At 33.7% G+C, this 24,269-nt stretch overlaps 2 protein-coding genes across 2 annotated transcripts; one reads left to right on the forward strand and one right to left on the reverse strand.

Moving 5' to 3' along the window:
- Positions 1-10,865: 10,865 nt before the first annotated feature.
- On the forward strand, positions 10,866-14,849 carry LOC109804701 (uncharacterized). The gene has a single exon (XM_020366530.2). It carries the CDS (start codon positions 10,866-10,868, stop codon positions 14,847-14,849), a length of 3,984 nt encoding a protein of 1,327 aa, XP_020222119.2.
- A 6,116-nt stretch (positions 14,850-20,965) lies between these two features.
- Positions 20,966-22,269, reverse strand: LOC109799030 (myb-related protein 308). The gene is made up of 2 exons (XM_020359507.3): positions 21,683-22,269; positions 20,966-21,584 (listed from the first exon to the last, which is right to left on the reverse strand). Exons 1-2 carry the CDS (start codon positions 21,943-21,945, stop codon positions 21,116-21,118), a joined length of 732 nt encoding a protein of 243 aa, XP_020215096.1. The 5' UTR covers positions 21,946-22,269; the 3' UTR covers positions 20,966-21,115.
- Between the last annotated feature and the right edge of the window lie 2,000 nt (positions 22,270-24,269).

Here is a 24,269-nt window from a genome sequence, read left to right on the forward strand (position 1 = left end):
TATATATCTCTTGAAGATATGAAGAGAAAAAAGTGCTGATACCTTTTTCATCGGTATCCAGCATTATATTGAATTTTTAATCACAAACCTATTCGAACGGGTGTCCGGTTAGATTATCTCATAGACTCATACGAATATCAGTTGGTAAATTGCTAATAATTTTGTTCACACTAAAACTAGTAATGACTTTACTTTAAGTAGGTCCTTATTCATCATGACGATTACTTTGAACTTTCTGAAATCAACAAGATGACGAACGTATGCAATTCACAACAACAACAACAACGCTTTCAGCAAACTATTGTTATCATTTCTTCTTAGGCTGCCTCGTCAAATTGATACAACCCCATTTCTACCTCTACCTAGCTCCCCTTATTATTACTATTATCATTAATCACGACTTATAACAGAAAGAAAAAGAACAACTTTATTAGTCTGTTGTAAATTATAATACATATACCAAGTGCTTAGGTCGGAGGAATAAAAAGTTTCAATTGTGACTCTAGCACTAGAAGAAGGTGTCACTGTGACTATGATTGCCACCATCATGAACAGAACACTTGGTGTTGGCACATAATTAAGAACTTTTCCATTTTGTTTGTTTTTAGACTTGGGTTCTGTCCAAGTCCAATCTACCTAACTAGGTCAAATCCAATGAGGTGAAAAGGCTTTGATCTTACTTCACAGGAAGTTAAAAGGGTGAGTGTGAAAGTGTCAACGACGACTCAACATCTCAAGATAACATTTTTTAATATTTGCAGTCATTTTTCAACTTGCCCCTTAATTTCTATCAGTAATTCTTTTCGTAGTCTAATTCTCAATAAAAACAGCAATTGTTAGAACATAAAAGTTTATTAGATGAGAGCTTCATTTCCATTTAACGTGGGACTTCTAACAACAACTGTGCCAAAGAATTGAGGACATGCAATGAAGAGATTCATTAGAGATATAGAACCATTAAATAATTTATTTAGAGTCTATTCTGATAATTGTCATGATTACTACCCAAAAATCAGTATATTTATTTGGGAGTTGCTACGGTACCCTCAAAGATTGAAGGGTTTCAATACATTTTTTTATGTAAATTTATAAAAGATTTTAAAAAAATTAATTTAATTATAAAATAAATAATCTAAATTATACTTATAAAATAAAAAGTAAGATAAAATTATAGAAATTAAAATTATAGGATTTCAATAATATTATAAAATATTAAAAAAATAAAAAAAATTAATAAATAGTAGAAATAAAAAATTATTGAAATTACAATATAGAAATTCAAAAATTTAAGACAAAAAAACAAAAAATATACTTAAAAAATTATTAAAATTAAAATATAGAAATTCAAAAATTTTAAGTGAAAAAATAAAAATATACTTAAAAAATTATTAAAATTAAACTATTTAAATATATAATAATATTTTTACAAATAAATTAAAATATATAAAATAAAAATAAAATAACTAAATAATTTAAAAATTAAAAGAATAAAATATTATAAATATTATTTAAATAAATTATTAAAAATATAAAATATAAAAACTATACCGGTACCCTCTCAAATAAGATGGGTACTGTAAAATTTCTCTATTTATTTTTGTCAGTTGGTCTTGGATTGAGCCATTTTGACAGTTGCATTTAGGCAATGTTCTCGTCCCAGCCAGACTGGATGGTCTTGGTCTTGGACATAGATATTATTAGTCCCAGATGTGAATGTCTGTGTGATAACATGCGGTTAATAATTTTCATGTTGGTTGAGGAAATTAATACGGTATTTTGTTTTTTTTTTTTTATAAAGATAGGAAATATTACGAGATAGTTGTAACGAAGATGATTTACGAAGATGATTTAGAAACATAGTTACATGTTAGCCATACCATTCTTATTCCCCTTTCCGATTCTTGCTAACTGCGCGTCTGACAAATTTCTTAACTACACAACATTAAATCTCACCAACAATTTATCCATTCACCATACACGATGCCTAAAAATATCTCTATTTTAAGATTTAGGGGCTTAGAATTTATAATATGTGGGTATTAGATCTGTCTTGGTACAAACACACTTCTACGAGAAAAAAATTAAAAAATGAAATAATTTTTTAAAAATTAAAGTTAATTTATATATAAATTAATTTATCAACGTAATTTTGTATTAGTTCTTCTAAAATCTTAATTTTAATTTATGCATAGGTTAATTTTAATTTATGAAAAAATATTTTTATTTTTCTCTTTCTCTTAAAAGTGTTTATAAAAAAGTTTATCCAAATATACTCTAAACACTTTTCTCATTCAAATTTTACATAGGTTGTTTTATACATACAAAAGAAATAAAAAGATTTCTTTTTTTAATATATTTTTTTGATTATGTAAAAAAACAAAAAGAAAGAGCATTTTGATCCTTCAATGCATAAAAATATTTTTTTCTCTAATTTTCCTCTCATGTCAAAACAAAAGACATGAAAAATAAAATACATCAATATATTAAATACTACCTTAATATTTGTATTTGATATACATATATTATTTTTAATTTGATAATTTTAAAATAATTTTTGTGAAAACAATAATTAAAAATAAATAATTTTAAATAAATTTATTAAATATATAAAGAGATAAATTATCAAAATATAATATATTGACATTTATTAAAGGAGGAAAATATGTGTTAACACAAGGAGAGAGGGAGGATGGTATAATAATTACATATTTATAAAAGTGCTATTGTAAAAAATATTTTGATAATAATTTTTTAATAAAAATTTAATGAAAAATTAAAAAAAGAATAAACATATATTCGAACTTGTCGGGAAAGGACTTTGTATTTTCCAATATAAGAAAGAACGATGTAATATTCTTAAATTTACTCTTACATTTTAATCCTTCCTTCTATGTTACAAATTACAAATATACTAAACTTAAGGAGGTAAAAAATAATAAACATACTAAACTGGGAAAGAATCTAAATATTAATCCTTTTCATTCGTCTCTCCTCAAGTCGTCCTTCCCTTTTCTTTACTTTTAGATCGATGCTAAAATTTGAATCTAAATACTCATTCAAATTATTCAAATCTCTTATTATTAGGTGAATTTTATTGAGTTAAATTCTAATTTATATATTTTGTGTATATTTCGTTAATTTTATCTTAGGAAAATAGTCTCAGTTTTGTTAAAGTTTTTGAGATTTTTTTTAAATGACCATTTTATTTTAAAAAAAAAAATAACAAATTGGTTTCTCTTCAATTGTGAATAATGGGCGAGTCTTGGGAATGGATAATCATATTGTTAACGTGAATGTTATTTTTCATATGCAGTCCAAATTAAGGATTGTTTTGAATAGTAAAACCAATACTTGAAATGTTGAATAGTAATGAGTGTTGATTGTGGAGAAAGATAAAGAGTGATGCAGAATTGGTGTGCTAATAAATAATTAGTTTGGTGAATATAGCCTTGCAAATGGGTCTTGTCATTGACGAAGAAGAGGTGAAGTACTCGAGTATGCTCTGATTAACTCCAAAAAGTAAGGTGGTATTCCATCCAATCCAACCGTGTTCGTGGCCTTACCACTCACTCACTCACTCCATTATATCAGTCCTCCTTGAAGTAGTTCTCAAAAATAAAGTGACAGATGGAAAGGTAAACTTAGATCTCAATATCTTATCTTAATATAAACAAATGGTAAAAAAATCCCAAGGTCTTGATACTCTTTTAAATGGTAAGTTTCTCTTCTCCATATTCCATACCTATATAACTATAAGCTCCGAAAAATATTTATCCTCAGAATTCCCTATTCTTTTATTGGGTCTGGGATTTCAGTCTAGGATTCCGCTGCTAATGAACTTGGGCAGTTGGGTGAGTCAAAAGTAAACTTCATGGGCCCAAACTCCTCTATTGTAGTGAACACGTCCAACTGTATGGTGGATCTGAATATGACTAGATTGTATGTTTTTTGGGCCTTTGATTGGGCCCAAATACCGAAATAAAAATAAAAAAGCCCTAGATCCCAATTGGTAATACACTTGGTCGCGCTGCGTCACTATCTATCATCAACTTGGGAATTAATTGATTTTGAATTTGAAGCATTCCACGATATTCACATTAGTCTTATGGTCCCGAACCTATCTATCTATATCTCCCTCCGGTGGAAGAAAAATAAATATAGAAGCGTGTGTGTGAAATCAAATGGGATAGTTGTTGGTTGGTCTCAAGAGGAGTTAATGTGACCCAAAACCCACGTCACATCCCTCCTAATCATATCAACTTCATTCATTCATTATGCTAACTAGTTGGTACAAACGCTAAGACAAATATTAAATTTGTCAAAACCAACTATCTTCTTCGTTCTAAAATTTAATAACAAATTTACATCTTTTGTTTTTGTAATTTATCTTTCTTCTACCACTAGTCTCTGTGAATTGAGAGATAAGACTTACTTTGTAAAGTTATTTATCCTCTTCAAAAAAATTGAAACAAGTCTCTCATGCTCTCATCTAATTGTAATTTGTAAGTGGAGAGAGAAACTTCGAAAACAAATCCAATAATTGAAGCTAACCGTTTAAAATGTCAATATCAAATTTAAGATCGATTATAGTTGGTATGCCTTAGAATTTTTAATTTTTAAAGGGCCCCAACAACATGTGATACCAATGCCATGTCTCAAAAATCACTTCACCAAACAACTAATTTCGGCCAAAACTATTTTGGAAGATTGTTTTGATTGGGAAATGTTTGGAATTTTCTCGGTGGATGTTTGTTACAAATTTTTGGATAATTCAACCTTGGTACCTCTTGATCATGCAATGGAGGTGTATATCTTTCTCTAAAGCACTTGTAGAAGTGCTCAGAAACACTCGAATACTGTTCTTGAATGGATTCAAACCTAACACTTTGTATCATTATTCACAAAACAATTCAATAAAAAAAGTTTATAACTGATAAATAAAATCAACCTTTCAAATAAATAAAAGGGTTTGGACTTTCTTTATTTCTTTCGCAATACTGCACTAATGGTATATTCAGTAATTTAGATGTGAATAAAATAATAGAGATGAAAGACAATATGAATAGGAATGTATTTTCTTTTGTTTAACACGTTGAAGAAAACGTGTAAGAAAAAAAAAACAATATTTTTTTACTAAAATTATATAAAAATGACTTTTTTACAAAAAGTAATAAAAAAATACTATTTATCAAAATGAGATAGTTTCCGCTGTAAAACATACTTGAATCTTTTTTGTAGCAGGACAAGAAGCACTAAGTCGTGTAGCATGTTACATGATCAATAAAAAAAACCTCAAAGTAATTTAAAGATTCTTATTAATGTGACAATATAAAAAGATGAAAAACTCGAACACAAATTTTTGTTTAGTCTAACAATCTAATTAAAATTTTAAAAAAAAGTTCATACTTCATAAGAATTGTAACGTGAGATGTATTAGAGATTCTTATTAATGATGTATTAAATTCCATATTTAATAAGAATTGAAACGTGAGATGTTGAATAATGAATATTAAAAATAAACATTATTTGAGATTAATGCTGGTTACTGATTTCTTATATAATTATATTCAGTATCTTTATTTTTACTAAATAAGATAGTTTGCACTCTAGGATGAGATGTGTTATGTGTGTATAAGATTGTGAGATATTGTCTATCTTTAATAATGAGAGAGAGAGAGAGAGATAAAACAGGATCTACAATCATGTCTTAGATTGTGATATTATATTTGTATTTAACATCAAGAGTGCCCCCACCAATATTATGTATTAAGCCAAATTTATTTGAGTTTATCTTAATAGACATATCCTCACACTTTTTGGATGTATCCTGGGAGACAACGTAATACAACCTCCTAAAATAGACTAATAATGAATTATTTAATTAATTTACATGTAATTCTATTTTAAACCTCGTTACCCCCGTTATATTAAAAGAATTTTAAGAAAAAATGGGTAAAAGGAATTTCAAAAAAAAGAAATACAACTCGATAAAATCCATTTATATCCCATTAGCCATGGTTCAGTTACCAACTTTCCATAGGTGTTAAGCTAATTATCTAAAGAAGAAACCTTGCTTCTTAATATATTAAGTGCTCTATTTTTATATAATACATCCAATACAAATTGTTAATTTACTTATTCGTAAAAATTATAATGACAATAATATCGCTCAAATTTAATATAAATTTTTATATATTTTATCTAGTAGTTCACATATTTTTTATTGCTTAAAATATTTATTTAAAAAATACATCAAATTCTTTAAAATAATAATTTTTTTTATTTTTATTTAATGATCTTAATTTAATAACCGCTGACTCGGTGGTACTCATTAAAAATTAAGATGAGATGTAGATGTACTAAATATTTTATAGCTTATAATCTCCATTGTTGGGAATTTTCTCATTATCACATTACATAAATATATCTAAATAAAAATGAGTAACTATAAGTACATTTAGTAAAATAGTATGAAAAACAGTCAAATAGTTAGAAATTGAGTTCCCCAAGTTGTTTGTCAAGTGGTGACCAAGTTGATGAGCGTGCGAAGAAATCTTGGTTCCTAACTGCGCGTATCCAAAGGGGCAAAGGGGCTTTTTTTTTTTTTTTTTTTTGTATGTGTAGTGTCAATGGATCACTTCATCTGATTATAACAGGTTTGTGTGTGTGACTAAGGCTAAAAGTTTGTGTTGCCAAGACATGTTTGGCATGTAAGTGGAAGAGTACGTTGAAAACAAAAAGAGGGAGATAGAGAAGATGATCAAGTTTAGATCACTAAAATTATTAATATGAAGAATTTATACTAATCAACCGTAAGTAATTTCTTCAATAAACTGGGTTTAAAATGAGTGTAAGGTGAGTTTTATTGAAAGCAAGAGGAGACAAGATAGAAAAAGAAAAAGTGTTGAGTTTGTGAAAGGGATAGATGGTTGACTGAGAAAAGACCATGCTTGCTTGGGGGGTGAGGATGACTTTGCACAATCATTCATGATCACCTAAATCCAAGCAACCACTACCTAACAACATGGGCATCCATGCTTATCATCCACACACACACACACTATATATATATATATATCATATCCCTTTTTATTATTATATACATATTCTTATGCTGCTTTTCCCTCTTCTTCATGTGCCTATCTCATTATTTAATCATAGACATCTCACCAAACTATGTGAACTTTTCCTACCCGCTACATTTTTGCTATTTTGCGCACGGTGCATGCTCTATGTACCTCTCTACCTGTCACTCTCACGGTTTGGTACTTGAGGCCCAACCGAATTTAAAGACCTGCTCCACACTAAGACCTAACGACTAATCACATGACCCACACTCATTTTCATATTAACACAACCCAATTTCATCAGGATTTTATTTCCCAACTATGACTTTATGACTATGTACCATAGCAATTAAATCATACGGATGAGGGCAACTAATGATCTTTTTCAACTTTACAACTATTTAACATATGCCAACCAGAAACAAGAGAGAACATGCATCTTCTACCAAATTAATTAGTTAATATTGATATAATCTGAATTGAACAAACATCTAATATGATTTCCAACTAAAACATATCAAATCAAATCTCTGATTCAATGATTGTAAAATATGAGCTTAAATATATGGGATCAACTTAGTGTTTCCAAAATTAATTCTTATAAGCAAAAAATCACATTTTATCAGTACAAATTATTTTTTAGTGATTTTACATATATATCATTTATGAATGAGGCATGGAAGGGTTGGGATGTTCCTTTCTGTCCCTGACAAGTGTCCTCGCGTGGCAACTAGCCATTTGTTCATTCTTGCATTAAAAAAGGTTTTTGGAGAGTGTTAATTTGTTGAGAAAAGGAAGAGGAGCTGAGATACAACACAGTGCTAGTATTTATTGAGGAGTGTTATCCAAATTTTGGCCAACTACATGACCCCAGATGTAATACAAAAGAATTGGTACTAACCAAGTGCCAGAAGCTGAACCAGAGATTCAATTGTATCAAGACTTGTAGGGTAATAGGGTTTCGGGTCTGACTCTGGCGGTCCTTAGTAATGGCTCTGTCTCATGCATATTTTGAAAAAAATTAAAGATAAGCCTTGTTTCGTGTGTTCACACCTATCATGAATATCATATGCTAAATCATGTTCAACTAATTTTTTGCCAGCTTTTTTTTTTTCTTCTTCTTCTACCTATCTTATCCAAATCATCTTAGGAAGTGATGAAACAAACCGCAAATTAACTTGATTGTGGTTATTTAAAAGAAAACACTGGCATTCTTTTACTATAATCGTGCAATCAGATGTACATTCAATCAATCAAAGATCCAATTAGTCGTCATGAACCGAGGTCACTCGAAAATACAGTCAAATATAGAAAAATAGTGAAGAAGACCATGGATTGTCGTTTAGTAATTATTGTTGCATATAATAAGTGATGGTAAAAGAACGAGAGATTGATGTAATTCATGTTTAATCCACGAGCTTGGATTCTTGGTATTTTACCTCATGTCCTAAAAAGTAAGCAAAAATAGAGTAAACAATAGGAACTTTTAAACCACTGTGTCGGAATCCATAAGACTTTCATCATTATAAAATGAGCATAACATAAACAAAGATAATTTTGGATACCCTTTTATTAATCTTTTTCTTTTTTCTTTCATTATCTGATTACATCACCAAATCCATGGACTTTTGTAGGAGTGTTCCACCAGGATATACTAGTCTACTAGGGATTAGAGAGAACGGTTATCGTTTAAATTAACCAATCAACAGAAATTGTTCTTGAAATCAATATTAGACTAGAGCAAGTGTTGAAATGAATGATAGCATAGGATGGGGGCATGGTGATAAGGTAGAGATATATTATGTGGAATTGAGTTGAGGCGTATCTTGATTCTTGACTTTAAGGTGGGAGCAATGGTGGGACCCAACGGTGATTGACGGTGGTTAAGAGAGGACCCACCGCCGCAGCAACACACATGTGCCTACGTCGGACGGCTACCAACTACCCCCCCAAAACATACTCGAGTTGGTAACGTTCGGGGCCCAAAGCATAGGTTATTTATTAAATTCAATAATTCTATTTTTACATCATCATAAACATATATACAATTTTTTATTTTCGTTCATACAAGTATTAATAATTTATGTCTTTCAATCAAATTATTTAAATTTAAATTTTATTTTTTATGTATAATAATAAATTACATAAATATTTATTTAATATGTATTCACGATTTTCAACAAATATTAATAGTTACTTTTCATTATAGATATTTCATAAATTTATATCGATATTTAAATTTACTTCAATATAATTATTAATTTCTACATAAATTTGGATCAATCTAGTTTTTTTTTATTGTTCACACATGTTCTCAAGATTCTCCTAGTAGAGTTGGTCAAGAGTAAATTAAGCTACTAAAACTCCTGTTTTAGGTTTACTAACAAAAAATATATATTTCCTATCATTTTTTTATAAAATAAAAAAGTCACATACATATTGATAAAAATAAATCACATATTTAAAAGAAGAAGAAAAAAAACTTAGAATAAAACTTTTCTCATTTAAAAAAATCTCAAATTTGTTTTAAGCTTCATTTATCGTTTTGTTGGCTGGAATAATGGTATATTCAGTCTAATGAGTCACCTAGATTAATTAGGTTGTTTGGGGAAAATTTATCTTTAATCATTGTTAGAGTCATAATCTTTAAGTTACGATAATCAATTCTTTTGATTAAAGGTGCAAGTCTCGAGATGCAATACCATTAATCCTGTCATATATATATATGTAAGACTATGGGAGTTAAATAAAATTAGTTATTAGAGAGACAAAGTAACTCTTGAATATTTAGATGAAATTATTTTGACAATATAATAAGAATTATTTTTTACAAGTAAATATTATGACTTAATGTGAGAAAGGAGATGATAGATTAAACTATAGACAAAACAATTTGATTAATTTAAATTTTAATATTCAAATAATATTATACTTGAATGAAGGTTTCTTCCTATTCTTTAACCATAACTGTAATTAATCCTAATTTATAATATTAAATAGTTTATGTTCAGAAATATTGTTGTGCATCCGGTGAGTAAATATAATTTAGAGAGATGCGGTTTTATTTTGAGTAATTTTTTTAAAATCTATTTTGAGTAAATTGAGCATATACTCCTAAAGTTTAATGAAATTCTACACACATCTTCAATTTTTTCTATCTATGCTAACTTCTTTTAAAAAATATTACACTAAATTCTTTAGACATTAAATTAACTCTTTAATGACATGAAAAATATTATTGCGTCCTTTTAAAGACATGCCAACATAAACGTTAAAAAAAAAGGTTGTAAAATTTCACAAAATCTCACATAGTGTTGGTATAATTTACTATTTATTTTTTCATCTAAACAATATTATTTCTTTTCAAAAATTACATATACAATTATCATTTATAAATGTAAAAAAAAAAAAAAATAACTCTAGCTTTTTTTCTTTCAAGTTTCTTTAAAGATTAACTCTTTCAACTAAATTAACCTACTCAATAAAGTCTATTGATGCGAGGCCCCTTCGCAGGACCAGGGATAGGCATCCCCCAATCTGGCTTAAGGATTACAAGGTTTAATTGGGCTTCGTATTGCTTCCGGGCTAGGATGTTATCGTATAAATGTTTTTTATCTTCCACTAAGTCTCGTAGTGGGCCTGATGGATCTACATTCCTAGGGTTCACCTTCACTATATATCTCAATTGTATTGTGTTGATGAGGCAATGAAGAATTATCACAGTTTATTTTCATACAGTTTTCTTTCTTAGGTTAATAGTAGCGTTGTCCATATCATCTGGTGCTTTCATCGACCCTCATGCCCCCCAAGCACAACAAGGACCTTGAGGATGTTGTGCAGGCTCTCACGGAGCATCTCAACACCATTACTCAGCAACATGATCAACGTATCGACCAACTCCAGGCAGCCATGGCTCACCGTCATGATGCTCTCACTGGTACCATTGCCACCCTGATTGAGAAAGTTCAAGCCCTTTCTACAATTAATCCAAACCACGGTGCTCCCATTCACTCCGCCAACACCTCTACAACCCCACCTGTGATTCCCATGACCCCTGGGCCCTCTTCCAACACCACACAACCTCCAGGTTTCTCCCCTTTTCCCCTATTTTTTACCCCATTTCCTCATAACCCTGGGCCTTCCCATAACCCATTTCAACAATTTTCATCATATACGCATAGCCCTCCTTCCAACCCAACCCTTCGCCTTCCTAAACTCCAATTATCCCCTTTTGATGGATCACATCCTTTAGATTGGATTTTTCAAGCCGAGCAATTTTTCTTGTTTCACAATGTGGCCCCTGAGCAACGTTTGCCTATGATTTCGTTTTATATGAAGGGTGATGCTTTAAGTTGGTTTAAATGGATGCATTTTAACCACCAGCTGCAGGATTGGGAGTCATTTACTCGTTCTTTAGAGCTGCGATTTGGGCCGTCGTCCTATGAAAACCACCAACAAATGCTATTTAAACTTCGCCAAAAGGGCTCCGTCATTGATTACCAGGTGGAGTTTGAACGCATCTCAAATCGCGTATACGGTTTATCTCCTGACTCTATATTACATTGTTTCATCTCTGGATTATTACCTGAAATTCAAGAGGAATTAGCCCTTCACCGTCCCCAATCCATCAACCAAGCCATTGACCTTGCTAAACTAGTTGAATCCAAATTATCAGCTTCCAAAGCTCGAACCTCCACTCGCATTGTTCCTCACAAACCTTATTCTTCCCTTCCACCACCCAAACCCTCCCTACCAGCCCCCCCGTCTTCCCCAGTTCCTTCTACCACTACTTCCCCCACTCTGCCTGTCAAACGTTTGACCCAAGCCCAACTCCAAGAGCGACGTGCCTTGGGATTGTGTTATAACTGTGATGAGAAGTTTCACCCCACTCACCGTTGTAAGCCCAAACAATTTCTTCTTCTTCTCACAGAAGACGCGGACCCTCATTCCACTCCCCCGATTTTTGACCCCTCTCCTCCTTCTTCCCCAACCCACATAGACTCCACCCTTCTTTCTCTCCAACTTTCCCCTCAAGCACTTATAGGTTCCCCTTCGCCCAAAACCCTCAGGTTTCTAGGGTCAATTGCGGGTATTACTATTACTATTTTGGTGGATACGGGCAGTTCCCATAATATACTACAACCTCGATTAGCCAATCACCTAAACCTTTCCATTCACCCAATTTCCCCTTTCCAGGTTATGGTTGGCAATGGTGACACTATTCCATGTACGGGCTTTTGTCCTAATGTAGATCTCACCATTCAATCTCACAAATTTATCATTCCTTGTTATCTTTTACCCATTGCCGGGGCAGATTTGGTTTTGGGTATTGCTTGGTTACAAACATTGGGGTCCATAGTTTCCGATTTCTCCGTTCCATGCATGACCTTTACCCACGATCATACCCTTATCACCTTACTGGGATCTACCAACCTACCTCCCCACTCAGCTTCCTACCCACAAATTCTCCAATTCCTACACAATGACGCCATTACCTCCTTACATTTATTAACTTTTACCCAGATACCTTCACCAGATCCTGAACCTACTAACCTTCCAAACTTCATTTCCCACCTTTCCCCAGATTTTCAAAACATAATTCTCCAATACTCTAGTGTTTTCCATACGCCCCACGGATTACCACCAGTTCGTTCCCATGACCACCACATCACCCTCCTCCCTCACTCTTCACCAGTCAATGTTAAACCATACCGTTACCCTCATGCCCAGAAAGACACCATTTCCTCCATTGTTTCTGAATTATTACAGGACGGCTTAATTATACCAAGCCACAGCCCGTTTTCCTCCCCAGTTTTATTGGTGCGAAAAAAAGATAATACATGGCGTTTTTGTGTTGATTATCGGGCTCTCAATGCCATTACCATTAAAGACCGTTTTCCTATTCCAACCATTGATGAATTACTAGACGAGTTGGGCAATGCTACTATTTTCTCTAAGATTGATTTGCGCTCGGGGTATCATCAAATTAGGATGAACCCCAGTGACACCCACAAAACTGCTTTCCGCACTCATGACGGTCACTATGAGTTTTTAGTAATGCCCTTTGGGCTTACCAATGCTCCGGCCACGTTTCAAGCAGCCATGAATGATCTTTTAAGACCTCACTTACGCAAGTTTGTGTTGGTTTTTTTTGATGATATTTTGATTTACAGTTCTTCTGTTACTGATCATCTTATTCATGTTGATTTAATTTTACAGTTATTAGCTCACCATTCTTACTTTGCTAAGTTGTCGAAGTGTTCATTTGCGGTTTCCTCTATTCACTACTTGGGCCACATTATATCAGCCCAGGGGGTCCAGCCAGACCCCTCAAAGGTCCAAGCGATATTAGACTGGCCTCCCCCACGTAACCTCACTGCCCTGCGTGGCTTCTTGGGCCTTACAGGATTTTACAGGCGCTTTATTCGCCATTATGCAGCCTTGGCCGCACCCCTCACAGATCTACTACGTTCCACTACCTCTTTTCACTGGTCTGATACAGAGATGCAAGCATTTAAGAATTTACAAGAGGCCCTAACTACTGCTCCTGTGTTAGCCCTACCCAATTTTCAGGCTTCATTTGATATTGAAACCGATGCTTCATCCACGGCAGTTGGCGCGGTTCTCCTTCAATCTGGCCATCCCATTGCATACTTCAGTAAAAAGCTCTGTTCTAAACTCCAAGTTGCTTCTGCATATGCAAGGGAAATGTATGCAATTACTGAATCAATAAAAAAATGGCGGCAATATTTAATTGGGCATCATTTCCGTATCTTTACAGATCAACAAAGCTTACGACACATGTTCTCTCAGGTTTTTCAAACACCAGATCAACAGAAATGGGCAGCAAAGCTACAGGGATTTTCTTATGAAATTTTGTACAAACCTGGGAAGCAGAATCGAGTTGCTGATGCATTGTCCCGTGTTCCTGATAGCCATGAGCTCATCTTTTTGGCAATCTCCACCATCATCCCTGACATCGTTGAGCAGCTCAAAAATTTCTTTTCCGCTCAAGCGGATGGTATCGCTTTAGTTCAACAGCTCTCCTCCGCTACAACCACCAAGCCCCATTTCATTGTTGCTCATGGTTTGGTCTATTTCAAAAACCGGCTTTTCATCCCCGAGATTCCTTCCTTACGCTCATCCATTTTGCACGAGTTTCACGCCTCACCTATGGCTGGTCATTTTGGGGTCAAGGCCACTTTAGCGCGTCTGGCGGCTTCTTTCGCATGGCCGTCTATGGCCAAGGACGTGAAGGCTTTTGTCCGCTCGTGCTCCACCTGTCAACATAATAAATCGGTTACCTCTAAGAAGCAAGGCTTGTTACAGCCTCTTCCAATACCAGCCAAAGTATGGAGTGACATTAGCATGGATTTCCTTACCCATCTTCCTTCGTCAGCTGGGCACACAGTCATTTGGGTCGTCGTGGATCGCCTTTCTAAATATGCGCATTTCATTGCCTTGCCTACACATTTTAATGCTTCATCCCTGGCTTCCCGTTTCATGACAGAAATTGTCCGCCTCCACGGGTTTCCTCGCACCATTGTCTCTGATCGAGATAAAGTCTTCCTCAGCTCCTTCTGGCGTGAACTTTTTCGCCTTCATGGTACCAAACTCTGTTTTTCTTCCGCCTACCACCCGGAAACTGACGGCCAAACAGAGGTGGTTAATCGAGTGCTAACCGCCTATTTACGTTGCTTTGCGGGGGACTTTCCACGCCGTTGGTACCTCTTCCTTCACTTAGCAGATTTTGGTACAACACCACACTTCACTCAGCTTTAGGCATGACTCCATTCCAAGCTTTGTATGGTCGCGCCCCTCCTGCTGTTCCAGATTTTGTGTCGCCACCCGCCGCGGTTGTTTCAGTCGCCTCCCTCCTGCAACAAAAGAAGTTGATTATGCATGCTGTCCACGATAACCTTCGTCGTGCACGTCAACGCATGGTGGCTCAGGCTAATAAATCACGTAAAGACATTACCTTCAATCCCGGTGACTGGGTTTTGTTGCGTCTTCAGCCGTATCGCCAGCTATCCTTGGGTCGTTCCACATCGCAAAAGTTTCGTCGACGTTTTCAAGGGCCCTTCCAGGTGGTGCGTCGCATCGGCGCTGTCGCGTACGAGCTCGATTTGCCTCCATCCGCGGCGGTCCATCCGGTCTTTCATGTTTCTCTTCTCCGGCAGTTTCACGGCGACCCCCCTCGAGCCATCGCCGCCATCCATGGTGATACCCCTGAAGCTTCCCTCGAACTCTCTCTCTCTTCTCCCACAACTGATGCAATTAATCATGCTGCCCAGTCTGACTGTCCACTTCAAGGCTCCACTTCCGCGCATCTAGAAGGCTCCGTCTCCGCACAGCCGTTGGATCAAAGCTTGATTCGTGGTTCTCCAACCATGACCACATCTGAGCCGTTAACTAAAAACACAACTGCCACATCAGCTTCACCTTTGGACTTCGAGGACGAAGTCATTTTTCAAGGGGTGGGTAATGATGCGAGGCCCCTTCGCAGGACCAGGGATAGGCATCCCCCAATCTGGCTTAAGGATTACAAGGTTTAATTGGGCTTCGTATTGCTTCCGGGCTAGGATGTTATCGTATAAATGTTTTTTATCTTCCACTAAGTCTCGTAGTGGGCCTGATGGATCTACATTCCTAGGGTTCACCTTCACTATATATCTCAATTGTATTGTGTTGATGAGGCAATGAAGAATTATCACAGTTTATTTTCATACAGTTTTCTTTCTTAGGTTAATAGTAGCGTTGTCCATATCATCTATTTAAGAATTTAGTAACTCCTGTGGATTTGTGAATTTTAAATTTTGAATTTAATACAATGATGATATCATTAAAGTTTAAATATGTTACTTTATACAAAAATATGTTTGTCTTTACTATCTCACTTTTGATTTCTTTTTATTAAACGTTCTATGAAATATTGTATTCAATTTTCGGTCGTTTGAAACAATAACTTATCTAAGATTTGATTTAATAAATTTTTATGTAATAAAAATTTATATTATAAGTGCTTAAAATTTAATAAGTTGTTGTATTTCAATATATATTTTAACAAATACTTATATAATTTTTAAAGTTTTTAGATGTATCATTATTTAGAATATTATCTCATTTAAAAAAATTTAAAACTATAAATTAAATTGACTAAAAAAAATATAAATATAAAAAAGTAACAAAATAATTGTTAAAAAATAAAATTATATATCACAATAATACTTAAAAAAATAATCACATTCACCTAATTTTAGTTTATAATAAAATAAGATTAATAATAAATATGAGAAATTAATTATATATACAATCATGATTTAAAATTAAGAATCATCTCCTTTAAAAATTAAAAAATCAATTCTACATATTTTATAAAATCATGAGTAAAAAAATTTATTGTATAAATATTAACAACATATTTATTCTAGATGTGCTATTTTATAGAGAAAAAAAATGTTTCGAGGTTTTCTTTATAATAAGAGGAATGTGAATTTTGAAGAGAAGAGATTGAAAAAATTTGGAAAGAAAAATAAAGAGAAACAAATTTTTTTGAAAGAAGTAATAATATATATATATATATATATATATATATATATATATATATATATATATATATATATAAAACTAGTTTTGAGTGAAAATTGAAAAATAGATAAAAATAAAATTATTTACATCAATAATAGAATTCAAACTTAGATATTTTCCAATAAGTTTTTCCATAAGTAATAAGTTATACATAACAAATTATTAAAATAAGTTTAAAATATTTGATAAACTGTTCATAAAATATTTTATAAGTTTGTCCAAACACACTCTCACATAAGTATTTATAAAATAAAATAAGATATTTATAAACTCTTAGAAACAAAATTTAAATCAAGAAATTTAGCTTATATGGTTGAACACCACGATGTTATAAACTTTTTTAGTACGTGTTTATTTCTCATGAATAAATAGAATCTTATAATATTAACCACTTAAAATCAGTGGGCATTTCTTCATGATTAGTATATTTGCATGATGAGTATTTCCTGGGCAACTTGGTCTCTTCCTCCAAGTTCTAACTTCCTTATGTGCCTATGTTGTTGCATTGCGTATCTCTAGAAAGAAGAAAGTTTGTCTTGAAAATAAATTGGAAAATTATGTGGCTAAGTGATCAAGTCAAAGTATGGACAAAATGATTAGTTCCATGTCTTAAGTGCATGCCTGTGAGGCTGTGACCTATATCTCCCAAATCCTAAATTTAGTACAACCTGCTCCATGCCTACCCCACTTTTAGCAAGGGAAAGATTAAAGATAGATGCCTAACTCCCACATTAATCTCGTTTGCTAATTGTTAATTACGAAGGGAAAGTATCCCTACTTTTTGAGAGTGGTACCAACCATGAGTCAATTGAAGGAAGAACCCTCAAATTTTGTTCAATCCCTTTCCACACTTGTAATTTTCTGCCCTAGTAAGTTTTTTCTATTTGCTCAAAAGATATACTCTAGTTCGTATTTTAAAAGCACATTTTTATTAGAAAACTATTTATAAACAAAATTCAAAATATATAAATACATTTATAAATACATATTCTTGATTGTGCATAAGTTCCATGAAAATCACTTATAAACACACTAACACTTATAAATGATAATTGAATAGAGTAATGCACCGTAGAGAAATTATGTAATTGAAAGAGATAAACAAGTGATAATTAATTTGTTTAAGTTGTAAGCCCTAGTTTTATTACTTTATATTCCATTTTCTACCAAGTCTATCAATAAATAGGGGTGTGTAAGCAGGTTGGGTTGGATTGAATTTGGATAAACCCGTTACTCAATCTGATCAAAATTGAACAGGTTGGGTTGGATTAGATTTGTGCATTTTTTTTAAAAAAAAAAACCCCAATTTAACCCAACTCAATCTTGAACAAGATGAACAAATTTTATAGCAATATTGTTCATCGATCTTCGTAAACGAATATCCAAAGCTTAGTGAAATCTAAATTCTATATATAGCAAACCATGCCTATAATTAGCAAAAAAGAAATTAGTAACAAGTGGGTAAGAAAAAGAGAAGATGCCATGAACCAATAATTAGCAACAGTTTTACCAAGAGGGAGGTAGATGTCCGCACAATATGTACACATAAATGACCCCATGGAATGGCCACAAATATAATGTACACATGTGTGCTGCTATTTATCAAAGTTGGTTAAGGTACGATCAACATTATTATGTGATCCATTTCTATATGTACACTGCACATGTATATCCAAAACAATGTTAGATAAAAGCAACTCCACCAAACGTATGTAACGCATCCTTGTCTATTTCTGATCTAATTATAATATTTTTATTTAGTTTTGATTATAAATAATAATCATTAATTTTTTAAGTTATTTAAAATTAATTTTTTATATCTTTAATTTATTATTAACTCCATTTTATAAGAGCTAGTATGCTTAGAATTAATACTACATATAACAATCAATATTTAGAATAAAATTTAAATTTATGATAAAAATAATTAAAAGTAATTGTATTCTTAATATTTTGTGATATGTTATTTATAAATAGGATAGGGGGCAAAGTAATATTTAGTAATCTGTTGATGCGTTGAGGATCTAGAGATGAATCGAAGAGGACCCACTAGAAGTGATGCATGTGATGTGGAGGAGGTTCAACCAATTTAACAATATGGAGGATTTAGAAAGCAGAGAAGGGAGAAGGAACCCAAATTGGTATTAGAGGGTCTAAGAAAGCAATTAATTAAAAAACCTAAAGTCCCCTACCTTAGGGCACATGCTGGCTGCGGTATTTATCAAAGAAAAACCACAAATTTGGTGAGGCTTGGGAGCTGTAAGTAAAATAAAAGGGAAGAAATAAAATAAAAATATATGATGGAAGGTTCTAATGTCTCTACCTAACACTTTTGAAAAAGGAAAAAGGTAAAAGGGATGGTTGATGGTTCCCCATTATCTATGGGAAGGGCATAGCTGGTTGAAAATTAGCTACCACCCCTTCTGTCCTTTACGCTCCTAGTTACTATCTAATACTATTACAAACACAAACGTTTTTCAGAGTTTCAAAATGTATTTTATGGTCTAATAAAACATTTTCAGACGAATATCATATCACATTTTCAAAATGTAATGTTATTAGGTTGGGAAAAACATCCCCATTAATCGAAGCCACCCAGAAGTGGGCAATCCAATGTGTGACCCCATGACATGACCCTGAGTTAATGCGGCAGATAAAATTTGAATGATTGGTAGGATCAATTTACTGCCAATTTCATTTTAGTTGTTCCCATCTTTTAATGTGATTTATGCCATTTACCTATTCAAAAGTTCCTTATATATTGTCAATACGCAATAATAATGTAGCTATTAGCTAGTAGCTCGCTAGTATTGAGAAAGCGTACCCGCACCAAGCAACCAGATCATTTAAACCCCAAAAAGTTAAGAAAGATAATCACGCAACTACCATTATATGACCTAAAACCACCACAAAACATTCTTTAAATAACTAACCATGAATATGGATATAGATTGAAAACAAGGGTGCTCATTCAATACAACTAATTGAGGGTTTAATTAACCTGACGAAACCAATTAAGTACCTAATTAATATAATTGTGTCAGATCCATGGATCCAACCAGCTTTTACCTTCTCTAACTTGTTTGTAAATATGGTTAAGGCATGAAGACTACGTATCACCAAATTTAGAAAAACATAGTGCATACTGATCTCTGTGTAAGGTAAATAAAGTTGGGCAAAATCTAGGTATGTTCGCATCTATATGTGCCAAAGTTAAAAAGTTGGTTGGAGCATGGCCTAAATAATTAAATGTTCATGAGGTTGGTAGAACCAAACAACATGTGGTACTACGGACTCTGTTTCTTCATTCACGCGTTTTATCTATGTATCACTACTTCATACGTATTCAGCTACCTATAACCGTGAATCAGTGGAAAACTGGAACATAGTCAAGATACTATGTTCAAAATATTTTATTTTTTCACATTTGCTAAGCCACGTGTTTCATGTAAATACATGACAAAGTTTATGTAAATACCAAAAGATGCTAACACCGTAGTTTGAAACTCATATTTCTTAATACGGAATATCAGAGTTTGATTTCAATTTAGTCATAAAATCGTAATTAGAATGGAACGGCATGGTAAAAAAAAAAAAAAAGAGGGAAATTATACCTCTTATAATCAAGACAAATACAAAAATAAAATGAGATTTCTTATATTTAAAAATGTAGGGAACATTATTTTATTCCATGTCAAAAATTTCTCCTCCTCTCCCAGCTTATCCATTCACTGTTTGTGTATACATGGATATATCTATCATCTCCTTTTTCCTTTTAATTTTTCTCCATAAAAGACAAGCCCGAAAGCCTCCAAAAAGATTCCAAATAGAATTCAAAGAGGAAGAAAAAGGGAAAAGAAGATCATCACCCACAGGCTTAGTGGTCTTTATATATATATATATATATATATGACGCATGAATGCACACACACATACACATAATATTCATCCCAAGAACAACAAAATCACAAGATTTGTAACGCAATTGTTTGATGCATCCATGTGAAGCCGCGAATAATTATATACTCAAACTCTGGCTCGGATGTAAGTAAATTAATTCATTAAAAAATTAAGAAAAGATTAACTACAACTCGGGATGTGATGAACTGATGATGATGCAGATAAGTTATTGAATTGAATCATATACATACAAATATAGAGTAAAATATAATGAAAAGAGCTCATTCAAATTGGAAATGGAAAGATAGACTTGTATTGCAGACTCAAATGAAATTCATGATCTCTGAATCACTACCACTAGATTCAATTAAATTAAGAGGAAGCAGTAAAAGAAAGGCAAGAGTGGGGAATAATGAAGAACTGTACGGGTACTATATATTATGCATCAGCAACTAATTATTTATACAAAATAAGAGAAGAAAAGAAAATAGGAGAGGAAATTCAAAATTAAAGAATTGATTCTCTCACTTCTCTCCAGCACTAACTAATTGTAATGGTTTTCATTTCATTTCCAAGGTGGTGCAATCCCAAACAGCGTTGGTTTTCAAGCCCAAGAAATCATAAGCAGAAGCAGAAGCAGGAGAAGTGTTGTTGACAGTGGGAGTGTTGGCAACGCTGCAGCTGCAGTCCTTGCTGTTCTGCAAACCCAAACTGCATACAAAGCAAAGGGTCTTCTCAGGTTGACGAGGAGGACTAATGGTAAGTTCAAGGTTCAAATCAGGGCACCGTTCCAAGATTGAACCTTTAACAACCACGCTTCCGTTGCTACTACTTGTTTCTTGTTGCTCTTGTTTGCCGAAAGATATGTTAGTGGCAGTCACAGTTGCAGCGGAAACGCCTTCGTTAAGAGGCCTGTGAGTTGCAGGGTCGATTCCTCTGTTCAAAAGCTTCCTTCTTATGTGAGTGTTCCAGTAGTTCTTTATTTCATTGTCTGTTCTCCCGGGCAATCTTCCAGCTATCAGGGACCACCTAAAACAACAACAACAACATCGTATTACAATTTGAGAAAAGGTTGTGCTTTACTAATATACTATCTCTTCCATCAGGCTTTGATCCATTTCTCTTACTTGTTGCCGAGGAGGCTGTGGAGTTTGATGATGAGTTCATCCTCTTCTTCGGTGAAGTTGCCGCGTTTGAGGTCGGGGCGGAGGTAGTTGATCCACCGGAGGCGGCAGCTCTTGCCGCAGCGGAGGAGGCCGGCGGCTTTGGGGAGGGAGCGCCAGCAGCCCTCCCCGTGTGCTCGAATGTAAGATATGAGTCTGTCATCTTCTTCCTTCGTCCATGCACCTTTGTTTGTGTGAGCTTTCTCACAGCAAGGAGACCTTCCCATGGTCACAATTCACTTGAGTTCTCTTGTCTTGTTTTTCTCTGTTTCCTTACTCTAGAGGATATGATATGATTATAGGATTGCAGGAACAACGAAGCCGGCTCAAGAGGGAGTGGGGGTGTGGTTTTATAGGCTTTTGACTCCAAGGGATAGGGGACAGAACACACACAAAAGAGAGAGAGAGAGAGAGAAGGGTGACCCTAATTGCTTCTAGATGCGAGTTGGTGAGACAGGTTAAAGAGAGTGGCTGTTGGCTCTTTCTTTCTCCCTCTCTCTCTCTCTCCCTATCTGATGATATATTTATACTATATTTGCATCAATGATATAACTAGTTAAAAGACATTAACTATGGGTAACCTTCAGGTTGGTGTAAAGTAGAATGTATTAAAGTATGGGCAAGGCAAGACAAGATGTGATCTCTTGCCCCTTTTTAGGAAAAGAGCAACATATTTTACATCTCATACGCTTTACCCCTAATATAAAACCCAAACTTGATTATTAATCATGTACCAAGTAAAAAATTCGGTTCTCAATAATTGCTGAGTAAAATGTCAAGCTGTGGTTATGTAAGGAGTAAGCTATCTCTATAGTTAATCATTTAGAATTAAAGAAATGGCTAGTTCTTTTACAGTACATGTGACAATGGAATCAAATTGAAGTTAGAGAGACTTTTAATATTGAAATTTGACTTAATTAGAAGGATCTACCTACCTTAACACGTTTGAGTTTTGATTCTTATTATTATCTTGGAATGTTACAACCTCTCATCTATCTAAACTTTGTTTTTTAATAACTTACATGTGTGTATGCACACAAGACGGTGCGATGTTTCCGAGCTGATAACTGCATAATGGTAGTTTAATCATGTGTATAAAAGTTTCTGTAAACGTTTGGTCATCAATGTTTCTCATTTCTTACATCATAAACGTAATTTTTAAAATACTCTAATAATAGTTCGTTTTACGGCACATCACAGTTATTCAGTAATTTTATTTTTACTTGTTCCGTGAAAATGACCACCTAATGTTTTAATAGAGTTAGTTAATAATATATGCAGAATTTATATGTGGATAACCAACCAATAGCATGCCTTAAGAGCATCATGTGAGTTTAATTTCGGTAAGTTAGTTGCAACGGGCAATTCCCTGAAAGAAATGTATCAGTAGTTGGCTATTCATGTGCAAAAGCAAAGAGGTGGTAATGGTAGTTGTGTTTCTTTATTCTATTGGTGCATTATGATGCATGAGAGAGAGAATAGACAAGTTTCTAGAAGTGTTGGAGGTTGGGTGCAAGGAAGGATGTTGAAATAAGAGAAGGGGAGAATGGGAAATGGGAAATGGGAAATGGGAAATGAGGGAGTGTGGTTGTGGTTGTACATGGGCTTTGGTTTACCTTCCACTTCCACTTTTCGTATTTCTCTTTCCCCCGAACCTTGTGTTACAAGTTTGGGGAAAGGTTGGGATCGGGGGACTCATGTATCTTTTCGTTGTCATCTTCGCTCCCCCAATTGCATATTATTGTAGTAGTTATCCACTCTTTCTCTTTCCCTGGGAACGTCAAGTGGATGGTAAGAGTTAATACTCATGGGTACAAGTTCCTTTCAAGGAGGAAGAGCACGATTGTGGAGAAAAGATTCAGTCCACATGGGTGTAATTATTTGGGAGTATTTCACCCACCTTTTCACTTTTTTCTGACTGTACTTGCAATTCTAGACCAAATCATCCCTCAGTTATACGTTCAACTATGGTGGTACATGATGACTTGAGTTACAGTACCACACCCAAGTAAAAACATAAGTTTTAGACACTATTTTAGTGCTGATATGCAAAACAAATTTATCCTCTGTTTTTAAAGAGAATGAACAACTCAACTATGATCATGGGCATTCATTTTATGATATTTTATTTGGTGAGGCAACAACACTACCTAACTCTATTTCAACGGGTAGCCAAAAGATGCAATGTGCGTATAATACTAAAGTTACCAATAATAAATGTTAGATGAAACGCGAAACTGCACTGAACACATCAATAAATTGAGCATCACCCATAGTCGCTATCAGTTGGGTGTAATTATTACAAGAGATCATCCTATAATGGCCTTCTTAGCTAACCCAAAAAGGAGGAGCAACCTAAGAGCTTTTCTCCCCAATACACCAAATGCAAACACTAGCCACATGGGAAAATCTAAAAAAATTCAAAGGAAAAGGAACTCGTCTCACTCTCATACAGAGGAAGAGCCTGTGGCGTACGATTTGCATTTACATGATTGTTTCTGTATGGTGACAGCCAGCACAGCAACACGAGTTTGACATGTGCTTAGGTACT

This window comes from Cajanus cajan, chromosome 8 (assembly GCF_000230855.2).
Source record: "Cajanus cajan strain Asha chromosome 8, NIPB_CcT2T_4, whole genome shotgun sequence".
NCBI lineage: Eukaryota > Viridiplantae > Streptophyta > Magnoliopsida > Fabales > Fabaceae > Cajanus > Cajanus cajan.